Here is a 26,571-nt window from a genome sequence, read left to right as displayed (position 1 = left end):
TTAACATGTTCATAGAAAGTTGAATGGAAAGAAAACATTTCAGGAGCACTTTTTTTTACATTATTATTAACCCTCATCTTTCTCATTTTCCTACTGTCAGGATGTAAATATTTAAAATAAACATTTTTCTCAGAAAAAAATAGGAAATTTCTGAGCTCCAAAAGTAAAAAAAAAAATTCAAGAACAAACTCAAATTCTGAGATTAATCTGAAAGAAGAAAAAGAAAAAAAACTTGGACATTTAAGTTTCAAAAGCCGAAAATTTACTAGAAAAACTCAGGTTTCAAATTAATCAGAAATTTTCTAGAAAAAACTAAAAATTATTGAAACTTCCAAAAAAAAAAAAAAAAACTCTAGAAAACATTAATCTCAAATTTTGAGTCTTTTGGTGGAAATTTACTCCCTTTTTTCCCTAAAACAATAATTACACAACTTTCTGCAAATATATATATAAAACACATTAGTTTTTATGTCAAAAAGATACTTACACTCTGAACATCTTTGACTGGAAAAGTTTAATAAATTTATCTTGCATGTACAAATAGACAAAAGGCTTTATATGATGACATCATAAATCAATAAAAATGAAGCAGAGAAGATGAAATAATTCTTGCTCAAGATTTAAGCGTTGTGTTGTTGGTCCGTTTTGTTTTCACAGGTAAAAGTTTCAGCCGTCACATAAACTCATTTTTAAATCTATTCTAAACACAGAAATGGCAGCAGCGACACGTAAACCAGCCGGAAACAAACGCAGGCGCGTTTCTGACGTTTATTTCTGTTAATTAACTCCGGTTGTAAAAGTTGGCACTGTTTAAAAAAAAAAAAAAAAAAAAACAGCATCATGCTATCAGACACAGCGCCCCCTAATGGCAGAAGTGTAAACACCCAACAAAGTCACGCCTGACCTCTGACCTTTCTGGAATAAGTTCTTTATAATAAATTCTCTAAATGATTTTACCAAAAACAGACAAAGATTTAAGTTAATACAGTTATGCATTAATATGCGTTTTTTTAATTAATTACATCTACAAATGAAACTAGAAATGGTAATAAAAACTAAATTAACCTTCATAATATAAAGCGCCACATATAGAAAAACACCATAAAAGGTAAGAAATAAAAGCAAAAGGCCCAATGTGGAAACGTACAACACAGTATTAGGGACAGGGTTTAAAAAAGGAATAAATTTGTAATATTAGGAGTTCATTCTCATAACAACTTTCTTCTCATAAAATTATGACTTTGTTCTTGTAATTTTATGACTATTTTTTATTTCTTCTTAGCATGCCCCAAACATTCCTTCATACTTTAATGTGTGGAAACAAAACTTTATTTTGAAGTAAGTGGTGATAAACCTGGAGGATTTATTTGGTGTTTTGAGTTCATACTGAAGAGATTTTATTTTTAAAAAAAAGAAAGAAAAGATGTTGTAAATATAAAAGGTTTAGGTGTCAGATGCTGGTGAGCACTGAGCTGGTCTCTATGACCAGGCTGATGGTCCCAGGAAGGTCGTTATCGTCGCCTTTCTCCTTCAGGTGAAGCGTCTTCTGGACCTTCCCCTGCTCGGCCGGAACCGACACGCGGCCCAGGAAACCGTCCTTAAAGATGTTGTGGTTGTAAACCTGAGAAACGGAGAGGAGGTCAACATGGTGGTCAGGATTCAACGTTTCAAAAGAGAGCGACTCAAACCTCGATGCTGATTGGTCGGCTGGCTTTCTTCCTGTAGAAGAGTCCTTTGGTGTTGAAGACGGGGCTGCAGGTGTTTTCATAAACCGCAGAGCGAACTTTCTCTCCTTCACAGCGGATGATCACATACGGATCTGAGACTGGAGAGGCAAAAAGTTTTATTAGCTTTTTGCTGCTTTTTCTGATTAATGACATAATTAAAATGAAAAATGTGCAAATATCCTCAAATTGACCCTAAATCAATTTGGCTGGATGAAACTGGTGTAAATATGATTCTGACATGCATGTAGTTTTAACCTTGTATTGGTTTTACAAATCAATCATGTTCAAAATAAAACAAATTTTTGACAAAAAATCAATTTGTTTTACTTTCATGTCAAAGTGAAAAAACTGTTCTACAAAATAATGACAATTAAATAAAAATACGGAACATAAAATAAGTGATGGCATAAATATTTATGACAGCACATTTATACTGCAGATAGAAAAAATAGGGCAGTAAATTCCCACCAAAAAAACAATAAATTCTGAGATTAATCGCAGATTTTTTTATTTTATTTTTATTTTTTAGAGAAATCAAGATAATTTCTCAGTTTGAGAAGTCAAAAAATTTGCTAGAAAAGTATCTGAAATGTTTAGATTAATCTTGAAAATTTTCTAGAAAACCCTCCTTGAAAATTTTAGAAATCAACCCAAAAATAATTGCCTTCTTTTTCTCAAACAAATTTTCATTGCCAGAGCAAATTAAAATGTCCTCCTTCTTCATTGCATTTATGAATTTTAAAAACCAGAAATCTGTCAAAAGGAAAAACTAAACCTTCAGGAAAACGTTCACAGGAAGTCACTGAGCTTCTATTGACTGCCATTAAAAACACAAAGAAATTATAGATATTTTTATAAATCAGGGTTTGAATTCATAGAAGGGGAACAATATTTTAATTTGAAAATTGAAAATGAACAATTTAAAATAATAAAAAAAATAAATGTAGAAAATACCTCTGTCCGAGTCTTGTCCTGCCAGTCCGTTAGCTTGTAGCACGTGGACCTGAGTGACCAGAGACGGGTAACCACACAACCCGGACCAGCAGGTCTGAGGCGGCTCATCAAGAGTCAACTCCCTGCAGGAGAGAGGAAATAAGGCAGAATGCTAGATAGCGGGCGGAATTCCACTGGGGTTGCTAGGTAACGGGCGGAATTCCACCGGGGTTGCTAGGTAACGGGCGGAATTCCACCGGGGTTGCTAGGTAACGGGCGGAATTTCACCGGGGTTGCTAGGTAACGGGCGGAATTCCACCGGGGTTGCTAGGTAACGGGCGGAATTCCACCGGGGTTGCTAGGTAACGGGCGGAATTTCACAGGGGTTGCTAGGTAACGGGCGGAATTCCACTGGGGTTGCTAGGTAACGGGCGGAATTCCACTGGGGTTGCTAGGTAACGGGCGGAATTTCACTGGGGTTGCTAGGTAACGGGCAGTTCCTCACGATTTGAGACGTTACATTTCTAAATTTCTAAGGTTTTTTTTTAAACTGCTCATTTTCCAGACACCAAAAACATGAATTTGTTGCCAAGAATCAACTGGATGTTTTTTTTGTTGTTGTTGTTGTTTTTTTTAGGGCTAAGGTTGTTTTTTTAGAAGAAGTAGAGACTGAAATGGAATTACAAAAACATGCAAAATTTGAATTTTGCATAATACATCCAAGATTTTTTTTAAACAGCTGCAAAATGACTGTGTTTATTTTTACATTGTATTCATTATTATAACTTCTGACAATATTATTGCTATCTCCTCTTCTTTTGTCAACTTATAGTGTGGAATCTATATAGTTGTAAGAGACAGAAGAATGAAACTATGGAAAAGTGTGACTATTTGTTGTTAAAATAAAAGGTGTAAACTGAATTATTGGTCCATTAAGTTTGATTTGAATAAATCAAGGTGACACTTGAACTGTGTTTGTATTTCATTTTGAACCAGTCAAGTTGCAGGAACTCAGGTTTGCATCGTACTTGCAGTCGGTGGGAACGTCGGCGAAGATGCGCAGCAGAAACTCTCCTTCCAGGCCGGGGTCAAAGGTCGTGGGGATGACGACGTAACGGCCCTCATTCAGCGTGATGCGCAGAAACACAGACCTGGAGTTGATGAAGATGCTTCCTCCAGCCTTCTGCTGCACGACATGCATACGGTACTTCCTGTTCAGCTCCACCTGTGAGGCGTAGTGTTACTAACGTTGCAGTCGCGGCGCTCGTTCTGCAGATGTTTCGTTCTGCAGATGTTTCGTTCTGCAGATGTTTCGTTCTGCAGATGTTTCGTTCTGCAGATGTTTCGTTCGCAGATGTTTTTTTACTACCTTCTGGATTTCGAAGCCGATGGGCAGGTTTTCTCCTCGTTCTTCTTTCTGAGCGGTTTTGCGGTCCTTTTGCTGCAGACAGATCAGTATCTCATCTCTCGGCTTCTTCACGTCAAACTCGTACTGCAACACAAAGTAAAGATGAACGTCGAGTCAAACAGCAGACGAAAACAGCAGCTAAAAACGTCCAAAATTAGATTTTTTTTTTACAGAAGTCTGAACGAACCAATTCTGATCTTTTCACCCCCAAAAATCTAATCAGTGGAACTTCATAGTTGGAACTAACTTGCATCTGATTGTTTTCAAACAATCACTGACATCACTCTGAACAGTGATGTCACATTTTATATGACCTTTAAGGCATTGACATGAAACATCATGATTTTGTACCTGAAGAAACCAGAAACGGTAAATATGGACGTAAACAATGACTGAAGATTATAACTATGAAAAAAGTCTGAGTCACTGAAGCGTCGCATTGCAACGCCGCTGCTGGTTCTGTCTCATCGCAGTCAATTTAATTAACAGGATGAACGACAACACACACGAAAAATAATGGATTTCAGCTGAGGGAAAAAAACAACAACAAAACAATTGAGTAGTATAAATGACAGGCAAAGAAATAAAAATGGGATTTCAACAAAAAAAACTAACAAACTTGTAATTCTGTAGAATGTATGACTATGTTGGATTTCAGGAGGGAAAACTCATCAGTGAGTAATATGAATGATCAGGGAAAATTTAAAGAAAATCTGGTTTTAGCACAGAAATCCAAAATCAGTAGTATGAATAACCATAAAAAACAACAACATTATAATTCCAGCAAAATAAATATTGTAATTGAGTTAAACAAATGATCATAAAACCCCCAAAACAGACGAAACTCGTAATTCAGTAATATGAATGCAAAAAACCAAAATTGATTTCAGAGGAAAAAAATCATAATTGAGTAGAAAGACTGACCATAAAAAAACAAATAAATGGATTTCAGGAAAAAATATTTAATTAGTTGAATAATGTGAATGACGCAAAAAACAAAACAAAAGAAAAAATCCTCATCATATTTCAGCATGAAGAGCTGCTGCCGTGTGAAACCAAAGACCTGCGGGTTCTGAAGGAAGGACAGCTTGTTGTTGCTGCAGCCTCCGGCACGGTTGTGAAGCGGGTCGTCATGGCGACGCCAAGAGCCCCGCATCACGGCCTCCTCCCAGGTCTTATGTAAACTCAGATGGGATGTGTTGATGAGACGGCAGAGGATGAGGTCAGTGAAGTTAGCGAGGAAATCATCAAACGACATCCTGAGGACAAAAACAAAGAAATTAGGAGATGAAGAGATAAGAGAAAAGAAAGAATAAAATAAGGAAAGAGAGTTTAAGTTGAAATAAACTGTTAAGAAGGGCTGAAAAAAAATTATTAGATTAATTGTGATGAATCAGTTATTGAAATAACCAACTAATTTAGTAATCGATTAGTCACTAAGTGGGAAATATAGACTGAAAAAAAGGACATTTGATCAAAATTACAACATATTCAGAGCAATAATTAATCTAAAACTGTACAAAATATATGTATCTACATTTTACATTTAAAATAAAATCACCTTTGCCTGTAAATATGTTTTAGCCAAAACTTTTTCTGGTTCAAATTCACTAAAGGAATACTATATTATTGCATTTTAGCCAATAACACATTAGTTTTCTTATTTAAAAAAGGAATTGAAGTATTTGTTTATTTGAATATTTTAATTTAGTTCTAATATTGCATTAAAAAAGCTGAAGAAGTTATATTAACAGTAAATAAAATGTCCAGATTTTTTTTTTAATCCAATTAATAGTTTTAGCTTCACCTGGTTCAAATTCATTTGCTACAAGTGATGAAGCGTTCACTAAAGAAATGCTGCATTTTATGCAATAAAAAGTTTATTTTCTTATTTTAAAAAGAAACTGTATTGTTTCTTTATTTGCATATTTTAATGTATTTCTAATATTGTATAAAAAGGGCATAAGTGTTCAAATTTTCATCTGATTGTCAGAATAATCGATTACTAAAGCAATCGTTAGCTGCAGCCACGCTTCGAAGCAGTGATGCTGTAGCTTTGCGTGGCCAGCAGGGGGCGGCGCTGCGCTGAAACTCACCAGAACTCGCCGTCATCCTGCACAGTGAGGCCCATCCTCTCCCTCTCACTCTTACTGACCCGCTTCCACTCTTCAGAGCTGAAACACAGCAAAACTAATGTTTATAAGGATCACCTCAATATTTATCTGTGACGCTACGTCCAATGAAAACAACCATAGAACAGCTGCAGTTATTTAATATGCAAGTTTTCACATGTGACGGGAGATTGGAGATGAAAACAATACAAATGAACTGAAATTCAGTTGTAATTCACTATTATAGAATATAATTTATTACTGTTGTTAATAATGTTTTATTATATTCTACAGCACCTAAAATATAACAAAACTGTATTTTTGAAATGTCTCTCACGCCAGACTGGGCTGAGAAGGTTACTAAAAAAAATCTCTCGTCACATTTTTTGGCATTTAGCAAATATGAATAATTTTAGTAATTCTAACTAACCTAAAAAAAGAAACTATTAGTCTGATTTGACTTCAGAGAGTGAGAAAAAAAAATCTGTACTTATATTTTCATTATATTTAAATGTCTGGTTTCAGCTGCAAACAGCATTTTGCTCATTTAGGCTTTAATCAAACGTTAGATTGCAGTTTATTTCCAAACTGTGCAGTTTGAACATCCAGCACTTTTAAGGGCTTTATACAGAAATCAAGGATTCTCCCAAACCTCGCTGAAATTCAAGCACTTTCAAGGATTAAAAGCAACAGTTCAAATCTGGTGTATTCTGCACTGCGAAAACATAAAATATTACCAAGTAATTTTATTAGTAAATATCTTTATGCACTTGAAATAAGACAAAACTAACTCAGGAAGTTACTATCTTCCTGAGTAACTTTTCAGGAAGATATAGGAGCTTGTCTAAGGTCAATAATTTATTTAAATTGACGAGAAAGTTCTAGTTCCACTCAGATTATTTCACTTACTAGACGGGAAAAATGTCTTGTTATAAGTTAAATAATTTGCCAATATAACAAATATTTTTTTCATCACTATCATAAAATTATTGACCTAAAACAAGCTCCTATATCTTGCTGCAAAGTTACTTGTAAGTTAGTTTTGTCTTATTTCAAAGGCACTCAGATATTTGCACCAGAAACTAGACAATAATTACTCGGCAAGATTTTGTGTTTTTGCAGTGCTCGTCTACAAACAGAAACTATGTCTCATTTTTTAACAAGATTCTAACTTCACATCTTCACATAAATAAAAAAATGTTCAGTATTTTTACTGAGTCTGGAGTGACGGTGCGTTTGCTGACCTGTCGCTCCAGGGTCCGTTCCACTCCCTCTGGCCCCAGGGGTTCCTCATGCGGATCATGCCGAGTTTATCCGACTTGAAGAAGGCCAGCAGGCCGTGGCCGAGCCTCACCCTGCGGACGTCGGTCACCGCGTACGCGTGGCCCTTCACCAGGCCGCAGGCGAGCTTGGCCTCCATGTCCTCTGCAGAAACCGCCTGGAGCGACAACCAGTCCTTATCAGTTTTGTTTCCTAAATAGTTTCAGACGTTCCGGGTTTCCTTCGTCTCTCTCACCCGGATGGAGCAGCTGATGAGGCCTCCTCTGTCGTGAACCTTCAGGACTCTTTCAAACAGATTGGCGTGTTTCTCCTCTTCTTCTTTTATCTCGTCCTTCGTCAAATCCACCGGCTCAGAGACGCCGCCGGTGAAATCCACCAGGGCGTCGGCGGTGTTGCCCCCGTCCAGAGCCTCATAGCACCCACACAGCCTAAACACACAAACAGGGAAGAAACTATAACTTGTAAGGAAGGCTGAGTCGATTAATCAGAATAACTGATTATTCACAAGGCCGACAGTCACAAAGTCGGCCTTCTATCACCTGAAGAACATTTCCAGGATTAAAGGACTAATGTCTCAGCCAGATCTAGAGAAACTCATCCATTCATTTATCTTCAGTCGTATTGATTATTGCAACAGCGTCTTCACAGGTCTGTCCAACAAATCAATCAAGCAGCTGCAGCTGATCCAGATGCTGCTGCTGGCGTTCTGACTAAAACCAGGAAGATAGAGCACATAACACCAGTTTTAAAGTCCCTCCACTGGCTCCCTGTAGCTCAAAGAATAGACTTTAAAATACTGTTGTTAGTTTATAAATCACTGAACGGCTTAGCACCACAATACATTAAAGATCTGCTGTTGCTGTATCAACCTTCCAGACCTCTCAGGTTCTGGTTCTGGTTCTGCTCTGCATCCCCAGAACCAAATGAGGTTTGGTTCTGGGGATTTGTGGTGCTTTTATGCACCACAAATCTGGAACAAACTTCCAGAAAACTGTAAAACAGCTGAAACACTGACTTCCTTTAAACCTCGACTAAAAGCCCACCTGTTTAGGATTGTATTTGAAATGTAATCAATTACAAATTTAATTGACTTAATGTCATGTTTTGATTGTTGATTCTATGTAAAGCACTTTGAAATGCCTTGCTGCTGAAATGTGCTCTACAAATAAAATTTGATTGATTGATTGATTAATCAGATTCACTCTGATTAATCAATTACAGAAATAATCGTCAACTTATTCAGTAATCAATAAATCGATAACTCTAGTATACAGACTAAAAAAAAATAGAATAATACATTTAAAATAATACTTCAGTCAAAACTGTACAAGAAATATCAGCGTTTAAGATAAAAAAACAACTTTTGTTTGTAAATATTTTCTATCTAGAACTCAAGTTGCATAGTTTCAACTTCACCAAGTCCAAATTCTGTAAATCAAATCTTCTATTAACCACCTTTTGTAATCCAATTATTAATTATTTAATCAAAAATATATATTTTGTAGCTGCAGATGCAACCTTTGCAACAAATGATCGAAGGTTCACCAACGGAAAGACATGTTATTTTAGGTAATAAAATGCTTATTTTCCTTTTAAAAGAATGGAATTATTTATTTATTTGCATATTATAATGTATTACTAATATTGTATAAAAAGTTTAAATGGTTAAATGAAAAATTGGCAGAATATATCCGATTTTATCCGATTGTCAGAATAGAATAAACAATTCCTACAATAATCTGTAGTTGCAGCCCAACTAATTAAATGTATTCATTTTGATCAATTAAAAACAATCCAGTACATACTTTTAAAAAAAGGCCTAAGATCTTAATCTTCATTTTTATCGGCCTGTCTATAGCGCCGTCACCGTTGCTAGGCGACAGGTCATAAAAGAAGCCCGAAGAAGAAAAGTCAGGCGAAGAAGAAAGAGGACAAAGACGTTGAAAACACAAACTAGGAAGTAAAAAATGACCAACGGCTCACTTGGCGTAGGCTTTCTCCACCAGCGCGCTCCAGAACTCGTCCCTGTCGTTGGAGTGGCAGTACACCAGCTCTCCGTTCACCGTGGGCAGCCGGTCATCGATCACCACGTCGACCCACTGACCGAACCGCCAGAACTGGAAGTGAAAGATCCCGGCGTACGTTTCCGGTTTCTCTTGGTTCCATTCCTGATCCTTCCAGTCCGGAATCACCTGAAAAAGAGAATAAAACATAAATATCACCGAGTACAAGAGATGCACACAATTTATCGACTTATCATTAATGGTTTATTAGATTAAAGTTAGTTCCCATAGATTAACTAGTAACGTCCGCTTTCAGACCGCATTTTAGCGTTGTAGTTTTGCCACCCTCCAGCAGAGGGCGCCGCTGGTCATCCCAATTTAACTAAAAACCGAACAAAAGGTCCAGTAGAGGAGGCTTAAAAACAACATCCGACTTTTCTAATACCAGATTTAATTTCCCATTTTAAAGCGGGAGAATGTATTTTCCAAGCACATAATGCAATTTTATAACACAATTAAGAAATTACGTCACATTCAGTTGCTATAAAAATGAAATATAACTTAAAAAAGAAATTTGACGCCTTGAAATTGGGAATGTGTTTCTTCCTGCTCTTTCTGAGACTCGGCTTTCAGGAAGTCATCACAACAATGCTTCTCCATTATGCCGTTTACAACTGTTAGTTCTTAGATTTGGAGTCAGCAGTAGTCTGTATGATAAACTCAGCAGACTTCAGTTCAGGCGTTTCCTAATTGCTGCCACTTTTCCTCGCTTTCTTTACTTAAAAGGAAATTACAAATGACAGAAAATATTTTCTAAATCTCATTTATGTTTCTATCATCCCTTCTGGGAGTTGATCTGAATTCAAAGGTTTTTACAAGCTGTAAAAACACTCGTCAAGCAAAATGGCTGACGTCACTGAAATATGGGAACAAAAAGTGCATTGGTTGAAAAAAATGCAGATTTTTCTCAAATTAAATCTTTAAAAAATAAAAATTGATTAATCTCCCAACTGAAACGTTTAGACAGATGGATGATTTTTTTTTCTTTGTAAAAAACAGAGTTGCTAGTAACTAGTTACAGTTACTTGAGTAACTTTTTAAAAATGTACTTTTAGGAGTTTTTTTTTTACTATGCTGTACTTTTTACTTTTCAGTAATTTTATCATGAAGTATTTCTTCTCTTGAGCAGAATTTCTGGATTTTCTATCCACTGAATGAGAAACAAACATGTTTGAACCAAAACTTCACCAGACTCAGACACACAGCTGCAGTTTTAAAGTTTCATAAGTTTTTGTTCAAAGAAACTGATGTGGAAACAATTTTATTTTGCCTGATTTTATTTTTTGTTATGTATAAAAATTATTGCCATTTTGGTCCTTAAAATAAAAAAAATTCCACTTAACTTTACATTTTGGCCCGTCTGATGATGTAATTTTTAAATATTAGTTGATTGATAATTTGATCAATTACTTAGTACTTAAATAGACTTTTTACCAAAGATTTTTTTACTCTTGAGTAATTTCTCGGACGGCTACTATTTACTTTATACTTCAGTAAAAATACGTTGAAGTGGTGCTGCTCTTTCTTGGGTCTAATTTTTGGTTACTCTTTCCCCCTTTGGTAAAAACCAACAGCTCAGAGTTTTTCCACCAAGGGAAAGCCGTTCTTCCACATCTTGCGTCCCCGCTGACATCACGTCAACGTTGATGTAAGTCCAACCTGAGCTAAAAATAAACGCCAGATCCACCGAGCCGAGACGAGCGGCGCTCCCAGAATCCCTCAGGAAACTCTCAGCGTTCCCACTTGGACGTCATCAACATCCCAGTTGCCTAGCATCTCCAAACATCACTCACCAAGTTAACACCTTAAAAAAAAACATTACATAATAATAATAAAACAGAAATTACCCACAGCTTTCTTTATCATTGAAACCTGGGAGAATCTGATTTCTAGGAAGATTTAATCACTTTTAGCTCAAAGTTTGAGTGGAAAATTGTGTCTATTTTCTAAATTTAACTGAGGGACTGGAATACAGTCGGAACAATAATGTGTTTGGGTCGATCTCCTGTCCTGCTACTCTTCTCCATCCATTCATGACAGTCGATACGTCCCAACTGAACTTCCCTGTGGGCAGGATGAGGCGGGATGAGGAGGAGGGCCAGAGAGAGAAACTGGTCCACCATGACGGAAACAGTTTGAGGGAAGGGAGGAGCAGAACGAGTCTATGAAAAGAGGAGGAGGGAGGGAAAAACTCAGCTGCATCCATCACTGCATCCCTCCACACAGGCTGGCATTGTTCCTCTCCTGAACCTGGGAATACGATCCAAGGCGGACATGGACGCGGATAAATCTTCCTCTGACAAGTTGGTGCTCGAGTTTAAGGAAGACACCGAACTGACGGAGGTGAGGTTCTCACTTTCTGACAGCTTCAGCAAAAAGTACTCAAAAATATCATCTTTAGAGGCGACTGATGTTTGCAAAACATTTATTTTGCAAACAAAAAAACATTTTTTAGATTTTCTTTTGATGCAACTGTGACTTTTTCGATTTTCTATCGAGAGTTTTTCCTGGTACACTGCAAAAACACTAAATCTTTATTTTATTTTATTTTTTTGCCCAACTACTTGTGAAAATATTTTAGTGCACTTTAAATAAGGCAAAACTAACTTACAAGTAACGTTTTAACAAGATATAGGAGCTTGATCTCAATAATTCCTTAATATTGATGAAAAAGTTCTAGTTCCTCTGGCAGATTATTTCACTCATAACATGGGAAAAATATCTTGTTATAAGTTAAATAATCTGCCAGTGACACATTTTCTGGTGATGTTAAGGAATTAATTTAAAAGAAACTTAAAACAAGCTCCTGTATCTTTCTGAAAAGCTGTGTGCAAGTTAGTTTGCAGAAGAAACAAAAAGCACGTGGTAAGATTATGTGTTAGTGGTGGAGTTTGTCGTGAGCGAAGTAAATTCCTGCTAAAGAAACCTTTCTAGACAAGAACTGGGACACTTCTGAGTTTGAAATGTTGAAATTTTGTTAGATTTTCTTTTGTAGATTAATCCAAGAAGAAAAAAAAAACTAAAAGAGAAAAAAAACCTGGGGAGTTGATGTCTTCCACACTGAAACACAAAATCTTACCAAGTATTTTTGTTTAGTTTCTGGTGCAAACATCTTTGTCCACTTAAATGAGACTAAATTCATTTACTCTTCAGCAGGATAAAGGAGTGTGTTTAAAGTCAATAATTTCTTAATATTTTTATAAAACGTTCTAGTTGCAATGGCAGATTGTTTTACTTAGAATAAATTTGACAGTATAGCTGGTTATTTTTTATCAATACTAAGCAATTATTAACTAAAACAAGCTCCTATATCTTGCTTGTAAGTTTTTTTTGTCCTATTTCAAGAATGAAATATTTTTACAAGAAGCTGGACAAAAATAGTTGGTAAGATCTTGTGGTTTTCACTTTAGAAAATGTTGTAAATAGTTTAAATGTTTGCATTTCTTGCTCCTCTCTCTCCATTTTCTCTGCAGATGATGCGTCGTCGCGTCTCATCCCTGCAGAAAACCGGCCAGAAGCGTCAGGACGGCGAGCGGCTGCTGCTCCCCCATGAGGCCGTGCACCGCCTCGACTTCCCCCTGCAGGAGCTCAGCTTCTCCCGCTGGTACTTCTCCCTGTCGGGCCACGGCAGAGTCACCATCACCGGCATCTCCCAACACTGGACCCCGGACCTCACCAACCTGATGACCCGCCAGCTCCTGGAACCGATCGGGACGTTCTGGAGAAACGCCGAGGACCCGGAGGATTCGCCGCTCAAGTGTCTGGAGGCCGACATGCAGGAGTTCGGGGAAAGGATCGCGGAGCTGGCGAAAGTGAGGAAGGTCATGTATTTCCTGTTCGCGTACAAGGACGGGTCCACAGCAGCAAACCTCGACTGCACCATCGAGTTCATACCGGAGAAGTAACGCTGCGGGTTCAGTCTTGGTAGAAAATGTTTAGATTTCAGCATAAATTTTCCCCCTCAAACCCACTAAGCGTTTTTAAATCTTTGTCTGCATGTCTGTAACTACCACTAACGATTTATTTTAATTATTTCCACACTTAAAGTATTTTGATGTAAAACTTTGCTCATGACAAACTCTACCTTGCTAATTGCCGCCATGTTGTTTTCATCATGCTACATGCTACATGTAGCTCTTCCGGATGATTCCTGTTACGGCAATAAGTTACGTAGTTTGCTGAGTGTTTATATTTTTAAACGGAACCTTTTAACGTGGATTTTCCAGCCCACATCGGATTCTGTTTGGACCGTTTCTCCTCACCGTTTTGAGATATCTCTGCCGCCATCTTTTATTCGGTCTCAAGGTCTCCGCTTAAGAATGACCAGCGGCGCCCTCTGCTGGATGGCGGTCGAACTACAATACTAAAAGAAGGCCTACGCGGACTTTTTTAGTTAAAAACAAAAAACAAAGTAAATTTTGTTTCTAAGCAGCTGGTCCTGTTTCATGCTTTCACACCTCCTCCACTTACAACTGACAATAAAATAAACAATGAGCTTAAAAAAACGATGCCTGATGAAATCACTTCATTTCTGACTTTCAGCCAATTATTGTGATATAGTCTGAAGTTAGTTTGTTCTTTATGTTATTCGGTGAAACAGCAGTGAATGGAATCTCATGCACACTGACCTGACAGGAAACAGATCAATGGAGCAAAATCAATTTCTGAAAGCTGTTTGTTTTCACTGGGAGGGAACCGACACAAATCCTGATTTATAAAAACTTGTTTTTTCCTTTAGTCTGCATTTCTGATGAAACTGAACTGCAAACACAAAATATTACCAAGTATTTATGTTTAGTTTTTATTTGAAATATCTTAGTCCACTTTAAATAGGACAAAACTTACAAGTAATTTTTCAGTAAGGTAGGAGCTTGTTTTAAATCAGTAATTCTTAAATGTTGATTTTAAAAAGTATTAGTTTTAAACAGATTATTTGACTTATAACATGGGGAAAATGTCTTGGAAAAAAGAACAATGGAACTAGTTATCTATATCAATATTAAGGAATTATTTACTTTAATCAAGCTTTGTTGAAACATTATTTGAAACGAGTTTTTTCCTATTGTAGGTTTAATAAATATTTGCACCAGATACTAGATAAAAATGCTTTGTAAGATCTTGTGTTTTTGCAGTGCGTTATTTAGAAATTAAAGCAACACAGAGCGGAGAGCAGAAAAAGGAAAATATTTTTCAGGTGCAATAAAAACGTGCGAAAAATAATTGATGTATTTATTTTGTAAAATAAAATCCTCCAGCTAAATTATCCTGATACAGAGAAGGACTTATATCGGTTTCATGATGCATTTAAAATTGGATCTAAAGAATACAACTTTAAGAAATAAAAACATTTATTTCTCATATTTGTAGAAGAGATTTTCCTCTGTATCCTACAGCCTGTGTTGTGCCAATAAAGTGTTAACAAACCTTTAAACGCTATTGGTTTTTCTGTCTCCATAACCAGAGCTGTGACTAGATGAAACGTTATCTTAGATTTTCTTTTGCTTAAAAGCTTGTCTTTTCTTTCTGTGTGATAATGTTGAACTTTTCCACTGAAAGCAAACAACAGAAACTTTCAAACAGCAAAAGGATCCAGTGGGACGGAGTCTCGGCAGGAAGCACTACGGCGAAAACGAAACAAGAAATAAATCAGGAAATGTAGAGAAATGATGGAGAATCAAAGGCTGGCAGAGACTTAAATGCTACAGATGGCAAGGATGGTTAATTATGTAACAGAAATACTATTAGGGCTGAAACGAGTAACGGATTACTGAAATACTTGTCAACTAATTTATCAACAGCACTTACACCAAGACTTCAAAAAATATAAACATTTTGCATTTAATATAATAATAATTAAAACCAACTTAATCAGAAAAATGAATCGACTGATTAGCTCCACACTGTATTGATGTTAAAAGCGCAGTATTTGTAGCTGCTGTTGATCAAGCATTCACTAAACAAATGCTATTATTTCATAATAGGCAATAAAATTTTTTAAAAACAACAATTAGTCAGAAATCTCACAATCCCTCTGCAACCCCCAGGCTGAAGAGCTCTGGCCTGAATAAAGACAAACTGAATGTAAAAATGAAAAATACTTTTGGAAATACTACATTTAGTGCTGAAACTGGTCATCTAGCTTGGAACCATGTTTGTTTCGGAACCATGCAGGGTGTCTAGACAACTGCCAGGCCCACAGAGACAGACCGACACTGGGAAAGAGCTCAGTTTCCTTTGGGCTGATGGAAAACTGAGAGGTACGGAGGACCTTGGAGACAAACGAGGGAACAGCGGAGAAAACACAGAGGAAACACACAATCCACAAAGGCCGGACACAAAGCACAAACTTTATTTATGTTTAAAGTTTCCAAAAACCTCAAGATGGCCGACCTGAAACACTGAGAGAAAGAAAACCGAGAATGATAAAAGTATTTGTACTTTTTGTAACCAGCTAAGCTCCTTATTCACCAGAAACAAAAACCAAACAAAAAGCCTGAAAATATAAAAAAGCATCTGCAGAAAACCAAACCCAGGATTCCAAGATCAGTAGGAATAATTTATTTCCCCAGCTGACATTAATGCATGATCAATAATGTAGTTATAAATGTGAAATTTATTTGGGCTGAAGCGATTAATCACGATTAATTGATTATTGAAATAATCGAAAAGCAATTTAGTAATCAATTAAACATTAACTGGAGTACAAAGACTCAAAAAAGGACATTTGCTGAACAAACAGCACACTCAGAGTAGTAATTAAGCCAAATTGTAAAAAAATATACATACAGTTTTCAATTAAGATAAAAACAGTTTGTCTGTAAATATGTTTTACCCAAAACTCCAGTGGCAGTTTCAGCTTCATCTGGTTCAACCTTATTGGCTTTTAGGCACTAAAATGTTATTTTCTTAATTAAAAAATGAACTGAATTGTTTGTTTATATCCATATTTTAATGTGTTTCTAATATAGTATAAAAAAGGCTTAAGTTATTAAATGAAAAATCAGACAGCAGGTTTGTTAGACAGTTAACGGTGCCACCTTGTGGATGATCGATGCTACTTGTTGAGAAGTTTGTTGGATTATTCAATATTTTAAGTATTTTTCAACAAATCTTTTTGGTAAAATCTTAATGGCACTGATCACCATCTCCATTCTAATAAGTGAGTTAATAAATGATTTAAAGCTCTGGCACACATAACATAAATGCCTAACAAGTGGTGCAAAAGAACTGTTAAAAGTGTGAACACAGAAATAAAATGCGTTACCAGGTAAATTACCATGCAAACGGCAGGGATAAACAGTCCAGAACATGGCATTTTAACGCCAACAACGTTTCATGTACAAAAAACACAAGGAACATTTCACTCCAGCTTTTTTAAAAAGCTTATTTTCAGGAGTCAACATGGAAATATGTACAGCAGAGTTTGTGTCAAGAGCTTAAGAGCTAATAAAATTAATTTGATAACATAAATGACAGGATTCACATTAAAATAAAAAACACGCTGATTAGATAAATCTAACATTCATGTCTGTTATAGACCAATACGAACACAAAGGTCAGCAGGTCTGAAACGATTCCTCGACTGAGTCCAGTCCCTCGATTATTAAAATTCCTCGAGGAAAACTGATCTGCCTCGAAGCCTCGTTATAATATGTTTCATTATTTAGGCACCGTGTTCCGGCCGGGACTTTATTTGCGCTCTCACTTCCGCCTGAGTTGTTGACGAAAGCTAAGTATTAGCAGCATAACATCCAGTTTTCAAGTTCGGCCAGGGAGGATTTTACTGATCCATGATAATGTCCAGGTTTTTGTTGTTTTTCTGGGGACCAATGAGGATCCGCAAAATGACGGGAGCGACGCCTGGAGTACGGCAGCTTTTCTCCTCCCAGAGCTGCTGGTTCAGAGCGAACAGCGGGATTATTTATACAGGTGAGCGGACAGACTGGACACGGCTGGCGGCTGTGCTTTACATCAAAACATCCCGGTCGCAACAAGTGGGTGGCGAAGCGCATCGTGACGTTACATACCTGGGAGATGTTTCTGTGTGTGACGAATGCAGGAGTCAAATCCCGTCGCCAACATGAACACAAACGCTATAAAGGTCTGGGCAAGGAGAGAGTTCATCTATTAAACCGACTGAAGATGAATATATAAAAGAAAAGCTGGAGTACAGACATTTTTTATAATAGCCTGCTCACAAACAGGGAGCAGGCTGCCTCTTTATTATTACACTGAATATAATTTCAGGTTTTTGTATAACTTTTCTTCAGGTTAACTTAGAAAGTGAGCCATTATTGTTACAGGTTAGTTTTCTAAACTACAGAAAAGATATTGTTAGGGAAGCTCAAATGTGAAAAATTGGACTAATGTTGATATGCAGTAGTATCACTGCTGTTATGTTAGATTTACCAATGTTTTATTTTATCTTTTTTTAATCCGATTACCCAATTAATCGTAAGACGTTTACACAGCCCAGCTGGGACTGAAATCAGCATGACAGCTAAAGACCCACAAAGCAAACAGAAACCAGAAACTCTGACTGCTCAAGTCAGAATAACTGGATATTCATGGCTAAAGTGAGATGCTACTGTGCAAAGCAGCAAAACTCAAAGGAAAATAACTAATTAGTTGAATTTTTAGTATTTTGCACATCTAACCTCTAAAGTGAGAATAACAGGTTTATTTCTTATTAAACTAAAATACTGTTTAGTAAAACAAAGGAAAATAATTAAAATTTTTAGCATTTTGTTTATTTATTTTCTTCCTATTTAATGCATTTTTTAATCTGAAACGTGTGCACCATCTCGACCAGTGGTGCCAAACACATTTTTATTTTGTGCCCCATCAAGATCATAAATGTTCTTAAAGTGAATTTTGCGTTTGTGAATTTTTGCATTTTTCTAGAGGGTCACATAAAAAGCTACGGCGAGGGCTGGATTTGGCCCCCGGGCCTCGAGTTTGACACCAGTTTTAGATGATCTCTTACCTTTTGCCAGAATGCTTCTCTGGAAGCCAGACTGGAACAAGCAGCGACAAACCAGCAGTTTCCCAGCTGGCCTTGGTGCAAGTCGTGAGCACTGATCCCGTCTACAAACAGGTGAGGGTTGCTGCTCAACTCCTACAGGGAAAAAACAATTAGTGACTAGTTACATTTATGAAGTATTTCTACTCTGAGTAAAATTTCTGGATTTTCTTCCCACTGAATGCAAAACAAACATGTTTGAACCAGAAACAGACACACAGCTGCAGTTTCTGTTAAAGTTTCTCAAGTTTTTTTTATTGAAAGAAACTAATTTGGAAACATTTTATTTTGCCTGATTTTGTTGTTGTTTGTTACTTTATGAATTATTGGATCTTTTGTCCTTAAAATACCAAAATTTCCTCTTAACTTTATATTTTGGTCCATCTGATGATGTAATTTTTAAATGTTAAATTACTGATAATTTGATCAGTTTCTCAGTAACTTTTTACCAAATACCTTTTTATTGTTACTTGAATAATTTTTGGGGACTTTTTACTTTTACTTGAGTAAAAATATGTTGAAGTAGTGATACTCTTACTTGTGTATAATTTACCTCTGTGTAAATGCAGTTAGCATTCAGCCTGTCCTTTTGGTATACAGCTGTGAAATTGTTATTTAAGTTAATTTAAAGTGAATAACTGACCCAACTCAGCCATTTCCTGCCATTTTTTCTTTTTATGTGGCGCATTTATCCAAGCCTGCTACTGCTGGACGGCAGAATGAATGACAGGCTGATACCCAGAGGGCGCAGTCAATCATTAAGAGATGAGTAAAGAGTAAATATGATGTTCAAATAAAGATAAACAGAGGCAGGGAACCTAGAGAGCAGCTAAATAACAGAGCTGGGATAAACCACTGGCACACACCCAGCAGAACCACCAACTCTGTGGGAACAGGCACTGGTATGTCACTTAGATCATCCGAAACATCAGAGAACGTTTAAATTCATGGTCAGAAATGTAAAGAAAACCAAAAATAGTTCAGATGACCAAACTCAAATGTATCTCAAAGAGTTCATGGTTCAGGTTCCTGGAAGAGTTTGAGATTCAAAGAAAGTCCAGAACCTGAAAAATGTCGTCACCTGGTAGGTACGAGCCACTCCTTCATTCAGGTCCAAATGAAGGCGGAAAACACTTCATTATGGAGAACAGATAATAACTTCCACATTTTTTACTAATTACTTATCGACTGACTTGTCTCTATCTGTGAAAAACTCCAAGTGGAGCAGATTCTCTGTAGGTTTTCCTTCCCTTTCCTGCCTAATAAAACAAGTCGAGGCAGAAAGTTGTTCTTTGTCAGACTGGTTCAGCTGGATGTCTGGCGGCTGGAAGGGATTTCTGCTTTTTCAACGTCATCTGATGATGTGCTCAAAGCAAAAACACTGAAATGATTAATAGGATTAATCAAGATCAATCGATTATTGAAATAATCGCCAAGTAGGTTTAGTAATTGATTAATCGTCAACTGGAACATTCTGACTCAAAATAAGGCCTTTTGCTGAAAGAATAATGGATTTAGAGCAGTAATTCAGACAAAACTGTATAAAAATGTACATTTTCCATTTAAAATAATAAGAATAACTTTTTTCTTGAATTTCTCCTTTAGTGACATTTTTATCTTCACCTGGTTCAAATTCTGCAAAGAAAACCTCCTGTTAAGCCCCGTTTGCTCTGCAATTATAATCAAATAGATAATCAATATATTAGAACTACACTGCTGACGGTAGGTCAAGCTGAGGTTTTAGAAAGTGCTGAGCTTTTCACTTTGTTGTTTTAGCTGCAGATTCTTTGTTACTAATAATCAACAAATAATCAACGTTGTGGCATTTTAGGCTATAAAATGTTTATTTTTTCTTATTTAAAAAAGGAATTTAATCGTTTATTGATATGGTTTAATGTATTTCTAATCTTGTGTAAAAAGGTTTTCTTTTATCTGATTATTCATCAGAATACTTTGTAGTTGCAGTCATAGACTCAATGTGTAACATTTTATAGAAATAAAACGGTTTTCTCTAGTCAGCACATTTCAGGAGATGGAAAAGTTTTCTAACCAACCTGTAAATGTTGCTTTACATTTTTACACTCCTTCACTCAACACTTTAGGAAAAGATCCTGTTAATCAGGCAGCAATAAAAACATTTCCCACCTCATCACTCTGTAACAGAATCGATCATCTTCCTAGTGCACTTTGCCACCAGTTTAATTATTTATTTACTCAAATTATTAATGACTGACAGTAAAAACACTTTTCCTCCAGCAGTGGGAGTTTTTACACAGAGAACAAAGTTAAGGGTAAAATTTTACATTTATATCTGTGAATTAAAAAAGGACAAACGTTGAATCCATGCAAAGGAGAGCAGATTCTAAAAGCTGCACTTTACATGAAACTATAATCATCGTCTCCTCTGCTGCCTTTAGAGGCGTTTTAAAGAGGCGTGTGCTTTTATTGTGACGATAGGACTGAGCAGGAGAGATAAGATAAATCTATTTATGAAAATTATTGAGCAATAATTTAATCTCCCATTTCAGTAGCATGAACTGCAGCTGCACTCCTGGAAACTAATAATCACGAGAAATGCCAAACATCCTGGGGCAACTGAAGCATATCAAACTCTGATAACATTAAAGAGATTCAGTGTTTATATTTTTTCATAGTTTGAGTGTTTTGCATTTGTTTAGTTTGGTTCCCCTCTGTGGATAAAAATGTGGCTCCTGGTGCCAAAAACGGCCCGCCCCATAGTGACTGAGAAGGACGATTCCGGGTGTAAGAAGTTCTGACGATATTAAAACTACAGCTGCAGCTAATGATTATTGCAGTAAAACCAATATTCTATCCATTATTCTGATGATTAATTGGATAAAAATATTTGGAGACTTCTATAGATTTTTTTATTTATCCACTTTTACATACAATATTAGAAATTCATGCAAACAAACAAAAAGATTGTTTGCATGAAACAAACAAACATTAAATATTTTTATTCATTTAAAAATATTTAGAAAGAAATAAATATTTTATTGACCAAAATGCACAAACATAGCACCGTTTTAGTGAATCTGAACCCAGTGAAGCTAAAACTGTACATTTCTGAGTAGAACATGTGTAAAGATAAAGGATCGTTTCCTTCTTCAATGCAGAATGTATGTTACTGTATTTTCAGGACTATAGAGCACACCTCACTATAAGCACCCACAAAGTTTGTTTTTTAAAAACTGGAAACGTACATACATGCGCCGCACCGGGCGGTGAGCCGCTGGTATCTCCGCCGTTTGTGTCTTTAAAGCGATAAATAAGTTGAGGAAGTAACAGTTTTGGATCAGTTTGATTTCAGGCAGCCTTCTCATCTCTCATCCCCTTAGTTAAAAAGATTATATACAACAATGTCTGTTTACTTCTTTAAATTCCATTATGCATATTATTTATGTTACAGGTAAACATCTCAAGGAGTTGAGTGGAGCAAAAGACAAACAACTACAAAAAAGGACGTCTACTGGTTGCAGTTTGGATTTCAGGAAGGATAAAAGAAATTCCTTGAATTCTTCTCCATGTTCAGCCGATTCAATATCTCCTGTTTACATTCACTCTTAATTCACGATCACCACCCCCCTTTTTCAGCCTACTTTCTCTCTGCGTCTTGTTTCAAAAGATTTCTCAGATTAATATCTGTAACTGTTCAAGCGTTGAGATAGCAAGCATTTGTTTGTTAAGTAGAAACCCTTCCCAGGGATGTCCTTGTTTCTCATTTCCTTACCTTGGGTCTTTTCCAGGTAATGTGTCCAATGCGATTTCCCTGGTAGAAGAGAGACTGGTCGGATGGCGGGAACAGAGGGTCTTCAAACAGGGTCCCATTCAGTCTGCACCGCCTCCTCAGAGCAGCAAAAGCCTGGCCTTCGTACGGAGCCACCATCCCCCCTGCACACAATGAAAGCCAAGGTCTGAGACGGGGCCTCCGACAACGCCAACATTTTGATCCTGATAAAGAGACTTCTGTGTTTCGGTGGGAAGAACGCAGGTCATGGAGATTATTTAGACAACTCCAAGAAAGCTGGCAGCTTCAGTTTATACTCACATGATGTTTGGTCACAGTCTAACATCAAGGACACGCCCCGAAACTAGTTTATACATGACAATTACTTAAAAAAAACATTTTTATGGGAAGCAAACGTGCTGGAGCTCTGCTGGGGTTGCTAGGTGATGGGCTGAGCTTTGCTGTGGTTGCTAGGTAACAAGCAGTGCCTGCTGATTTCGATTTTTGAAGCAGGTCATTTTTCAGACACCAAAAAAACCTTAATTTATTGCTTGGTCTGACATGATAACAAATTTTGCTGGACAATAAATTGTCCAAGAAGTTGTTGTGATAAATTATAGTTTTGTTGTTTTAAACAACAGTATAATTTTAAATGTTGTTTAAATACCACTATATTTCAAGTAATAAAAAGGTAATGGCGTAACAAGGGACAAACACATGCTCTAAGATACAAAATCAATTAAATTCTAACTAATATTTAACGCTGGAATGGAAGGCATTTTAAATATCCAAAATAAATAAACAAAATAACAGAAACAACAAATAAATTGACTTATGAAGTTTCTGTAAACAAAATTGTCCTTCAAAAAAAGGTTTAGTTGAAACCAAAACACCAGACTGAAGACTTTCGTCGTCCAGTTTTTGGTAGAAAGAGAAAAACAATAAATCATGCAAATGGAAGTTATTGGGCTCGTTTTAACTTATCGTGCATTTAATTTATTTAGTGCTTATTGCGACTGGCCTACTTATTGGCAAAAAAGGCTGGGTGGTTTTCTACTGTTTTTAGAAGCAGCAGAAATCCAAATGAGAAAACAAAAACGTGTGAAATATTAATTTTGCACCTTTATTTTACCAGGTAAGTTGATTGAGAACAAATTCCTATTTTCAACAAGAACCTGTTCAGTAAAAATCAAAACATTGTACAGCAAGAAACAGAAGAAAATCATAAAAGAAGAGCAAGAAATGCACAACCATATTCATACTGACCAAAAGCACTGCATACACTTAATATGTGAAGCAGAAATGTACAGCATGGCAACATTAGATGGATATGGGAGATACCAACAGCATGAACTACGTATATCATTGAGTTAGATTTGAAAGTGAGTCGGTCCTAAATTGGACCCTGAGGAACACCAGTAGCCCGGGATCGGGGGCCCGACTGGGAACCTTCAACTTGCACAAACTGAAAACGACCCGAGATTTAGATTTTAAAACAAGCCAAACTTTTTTCTTTTTTCTTTTGAGAAACCTTGAGTCAGTGAAACAGAATGTTATGGGCAAGTCGACAAACAGTAACGCAGTATTCTGTCTTTATCAGAGGCGCTTATGATGTCATTCAAAATACAGATTAGACGGCATCACTGATGCAACCATGGCCAGTGCTAAAGTCTGACTGCAACATTTCATACGACTGGACGGCAAATAAAAAGTCTTTTCCCTTCAAACATCCAGAAAGAGAATTTGGTTCAGCTCAGTTTCCGTAACATCTCTTAGGACATTAAAAAGCTTATTAGAAAATCCCCAACATGCATTAAAAGCTTCCTTTGTACAGGAAACAGGGGAAACCAAAACAGTTTAAAAACAGAACTGCAGTTTTCTACACTGTAGACCAGACACTGAAACATTAGCTGGATGGAAACATGCTGGCTTTGAGAGCTCAAATACTTGCAACTCAGTCAAAAATAATACATAGATGAAACAACAATTTAAGAAGATTTTGTTTTCAAGCGACCAAAACCCAAAATCTGTTTACTTTAGAAAATCTGTTTACTCTGTATATGCTGTAGATGGACATTTAAGTATAGTTTAAACAGACCTGCAAGGTACATAAATACATAAGTGGATGACAAACATTCTCCACAAACTCAGTCACGATTTATATCAGTGTCACTTACAGGCTATAAACAGGAGATGGTGGCGAATGAAACAGAAAGACTTTCCTGCAGAATCACTAATTGGACAGAAGAGATGGATGGATGGTTAAAAGGATGAATGGATAGAAAGATGAACAGATGGATAAATGGGTGATGATGCTGGACATTACCCACATACGTAGTTCAGAAAGTTAAATGTTTTGTATCTGACCTGAACCTTCAAATAAACATAAAGGCAGTTACAAAGTCAGCCTTTTGTCACCTGAAGTACATTTCTGGTATTAAATGTCCCAACAAGGTCTAGTGAAACTCATACATGTGATTATTATTTATTGATTATTGCAACAGTGTCTCCACAGGTCTGCATGAAAAGTCAGTTCTATCATGTTTTTTGGGGTTATTTTGTTGTTTGTGTTAATTGTTTAAAAAAAGATGCCATTTGCTTTTGGATTGGATTAATTATACATTTTTTAACTAGCCAAGAAATTAGTCAATCTGGCTACTATTTGTAAAACATGTAGCAGAACGTCTGACTCTCAGATTGATTTAATGAAAGAACAAAACTGAATAATACCATGAAAATGTCCAAGAAAAGCCCCACTGGGTAAACTGGGTTTAACTGTGGCAGACAAATCAACCCTCCTACTGTAGGTCATTTTAGAGATGCACGCTGTAAAAAATGCTTTTCCTGAAAGAAATGTCAGCATCACATCACAAATTAAAGCAATTTCACTGCATTCTTTGGTTGAAAAGCTTAATTACAGCCTTATGCAACACAGAGTTTAATCTCTATTTACTGAAATGTATAACTGGAATCAGAATAACAGATGTAATTAGAGAAATATTAATAGAGGGAGCTGCATATGAGTAAATAATAAAATATTCAAAACAAAGCAAAGTCTAGTTATTTTAAAACATTAGGTTCTAGCAGGAGAGAAAAATATTTTAGATTAAAAAGTAATAAAAATAAAAAAGCAGAAAACTTTTTCGCCTGACAAGAAGCATGACAGGAAAATGACTCATCAGATTGACACAACGGTTTTATCTGTGTTTCTGTCTCGATTTAAAAAGTGCATCCACCTTCACATTTCATGCATTTCCAGTATGTAAAGGTAAACATAAAGCTTAGGGCTGTTCTCCCAACACCAACACCAACAAAAACACCCTGCGGCTCAACAATGGAGCAACAGCAGGGGCAAATGATGGGTGTGGTTTTATGAAGACACCATGACAGCTGAATAACAACAACCAGAAGTAGATGTTGAAACATCAGAAAGGGATTTCATTTATTTGTAGCAGGAGGTAAAAGCATCAGCAGAGGTTTAGTAATCTCTACAAATCAGTTCAGCTACTATAAAAGCTAATAAAATTATTATTTCTATAGGTTTTCCAGGATTTTGAAGCAATTAGGATAGAAAAATGTACATTTTTTCCTTCTTGTTCATTTTTATACCACCCTGAATATTTCTTTTGTCCAAAAAAGTCATATTGTTTGAATAAAAACGTTTTTTCAACATTAAACCTGCATTTCCGGTCACAACCACATCTATTCGAAGTTGGACTGAAATCAAATTCATCAAAATATATTTAAATAAAGGATTTCTATGGCAGACAATCATCAAAAACTGACTTCAGTTTTACTTTAAAGGGGCTCGCTTGGCTGAAGTCAGAAGTTATGTGGGAGATGGAAACGAAACTCAAGCTGTAAATAAATAATGCTTTATTAATCAGGCGCCTCTTTAAGATCATTTTTGAATAAAATTGAGTTACATTTCTAACAATATTTGCTATTAAACGCGTTTGAGCGGTTACTCGGATGTAGTTAAATTTAAAAAAGTGACAGTAACGGTTTGAATTTGGGTCTGCGGAAAGGTTTCCAGATGTAACGTCGAGCTTCAACTTTACCTGTTTTTCGCTCCACCGGATGTCAAACTAAGTCGTTTTCTCCTCCTGGAGAACTGAGGTTCTTCCTCCTACAGGCCAGTTCAGTGAAGAAAAATGTCTTGTGCCGGAGTAGAGTTACTTTACGACCCTCAAAATAAAACCCAGCTTGGACAGGAGGCACAAACGCACCAACAGCAGCGGCAGCAGCGGCAGCAGCAAGCCGCCTCCAGCCCGCCTC

General features: G+C 36.5%; 2 protein-coding genes across 2 annotated transcripts; one reads left to right on the top strand and one right to left on the bottom strand.

Moving 5' to 3' along the window:
* Window positions 1–496: 496 nt before the first annotated feature.
* LOC102218491 (calpain-5-like) lies at window positions 497–26,571 on the bottom strand. Its single transcript, XM_005811793.2, has 13 exons — window positions 26,355–26,571; window positions 22,297–22,457; window positions 18,510–18,641; window positions 9,444–9,652; window positions 7,696–7,888; window positions 7,424–7,617; window positions 6,165–6,242; window positions 5,132–5,327; window positions 4,030–4,152; window positions 3,689–3,885; window positions 2,682–2,803; window positions 1,689–1,825; window positions 497–1,621 (listed from the first exon to the last, which is right to left on the bottom strand). Exons 2-13 carry the CDS (start codon window positions 22,450–22,452, stop codon window positions 1,451–1,453), a joined length of 1,908 nt encoding a protein of 635 aa, XP_005811850.1. The 5' UTR covers window positions 22,453–22,457; window positions 26,355–26,571; the 3' UTR covers window positions 497–1,450.
* On the top strand, window positions 9,659–14,333 carry LOC102217464 (olfactory marker protein-like). The gene is made up of 2 exons (XM_005811789.3): window positions 9,659–11,866; window positions 12,997–14,333. Exons 1-2 carry the CDS (start codon window positions 11,798–11,800, stop codon window positions 13,426–13,428), a joined length of 501 nt encoding a protein of 166 aa, XP_005811846.2. The 5' UTR covers window positions 9,659–11,797; the 3' UTR covers window positions 13,429–14,333.

The sequence above is a fragment of the Xiphophorus maculatus genome, chromosome 18 (assembly GCF_002775205.1).
Source record: "Xiphophorus maculatus strain JP 163 A chromosome 18, X_maculatus-5.0-male, whole genome shotgun sequence".
NCBI lineage: Eukaryota > Metazoa > Chordata > Actinopteri > Cyprinodontiformes > Poeciliidae > Xiphophorus > Xiphophorus maculatus.
The sequence above is the reverse complement of the archived record's forward strand: the minus strand, read 5'-3'. Positions and strand labels throughout refer to the sequence as shown.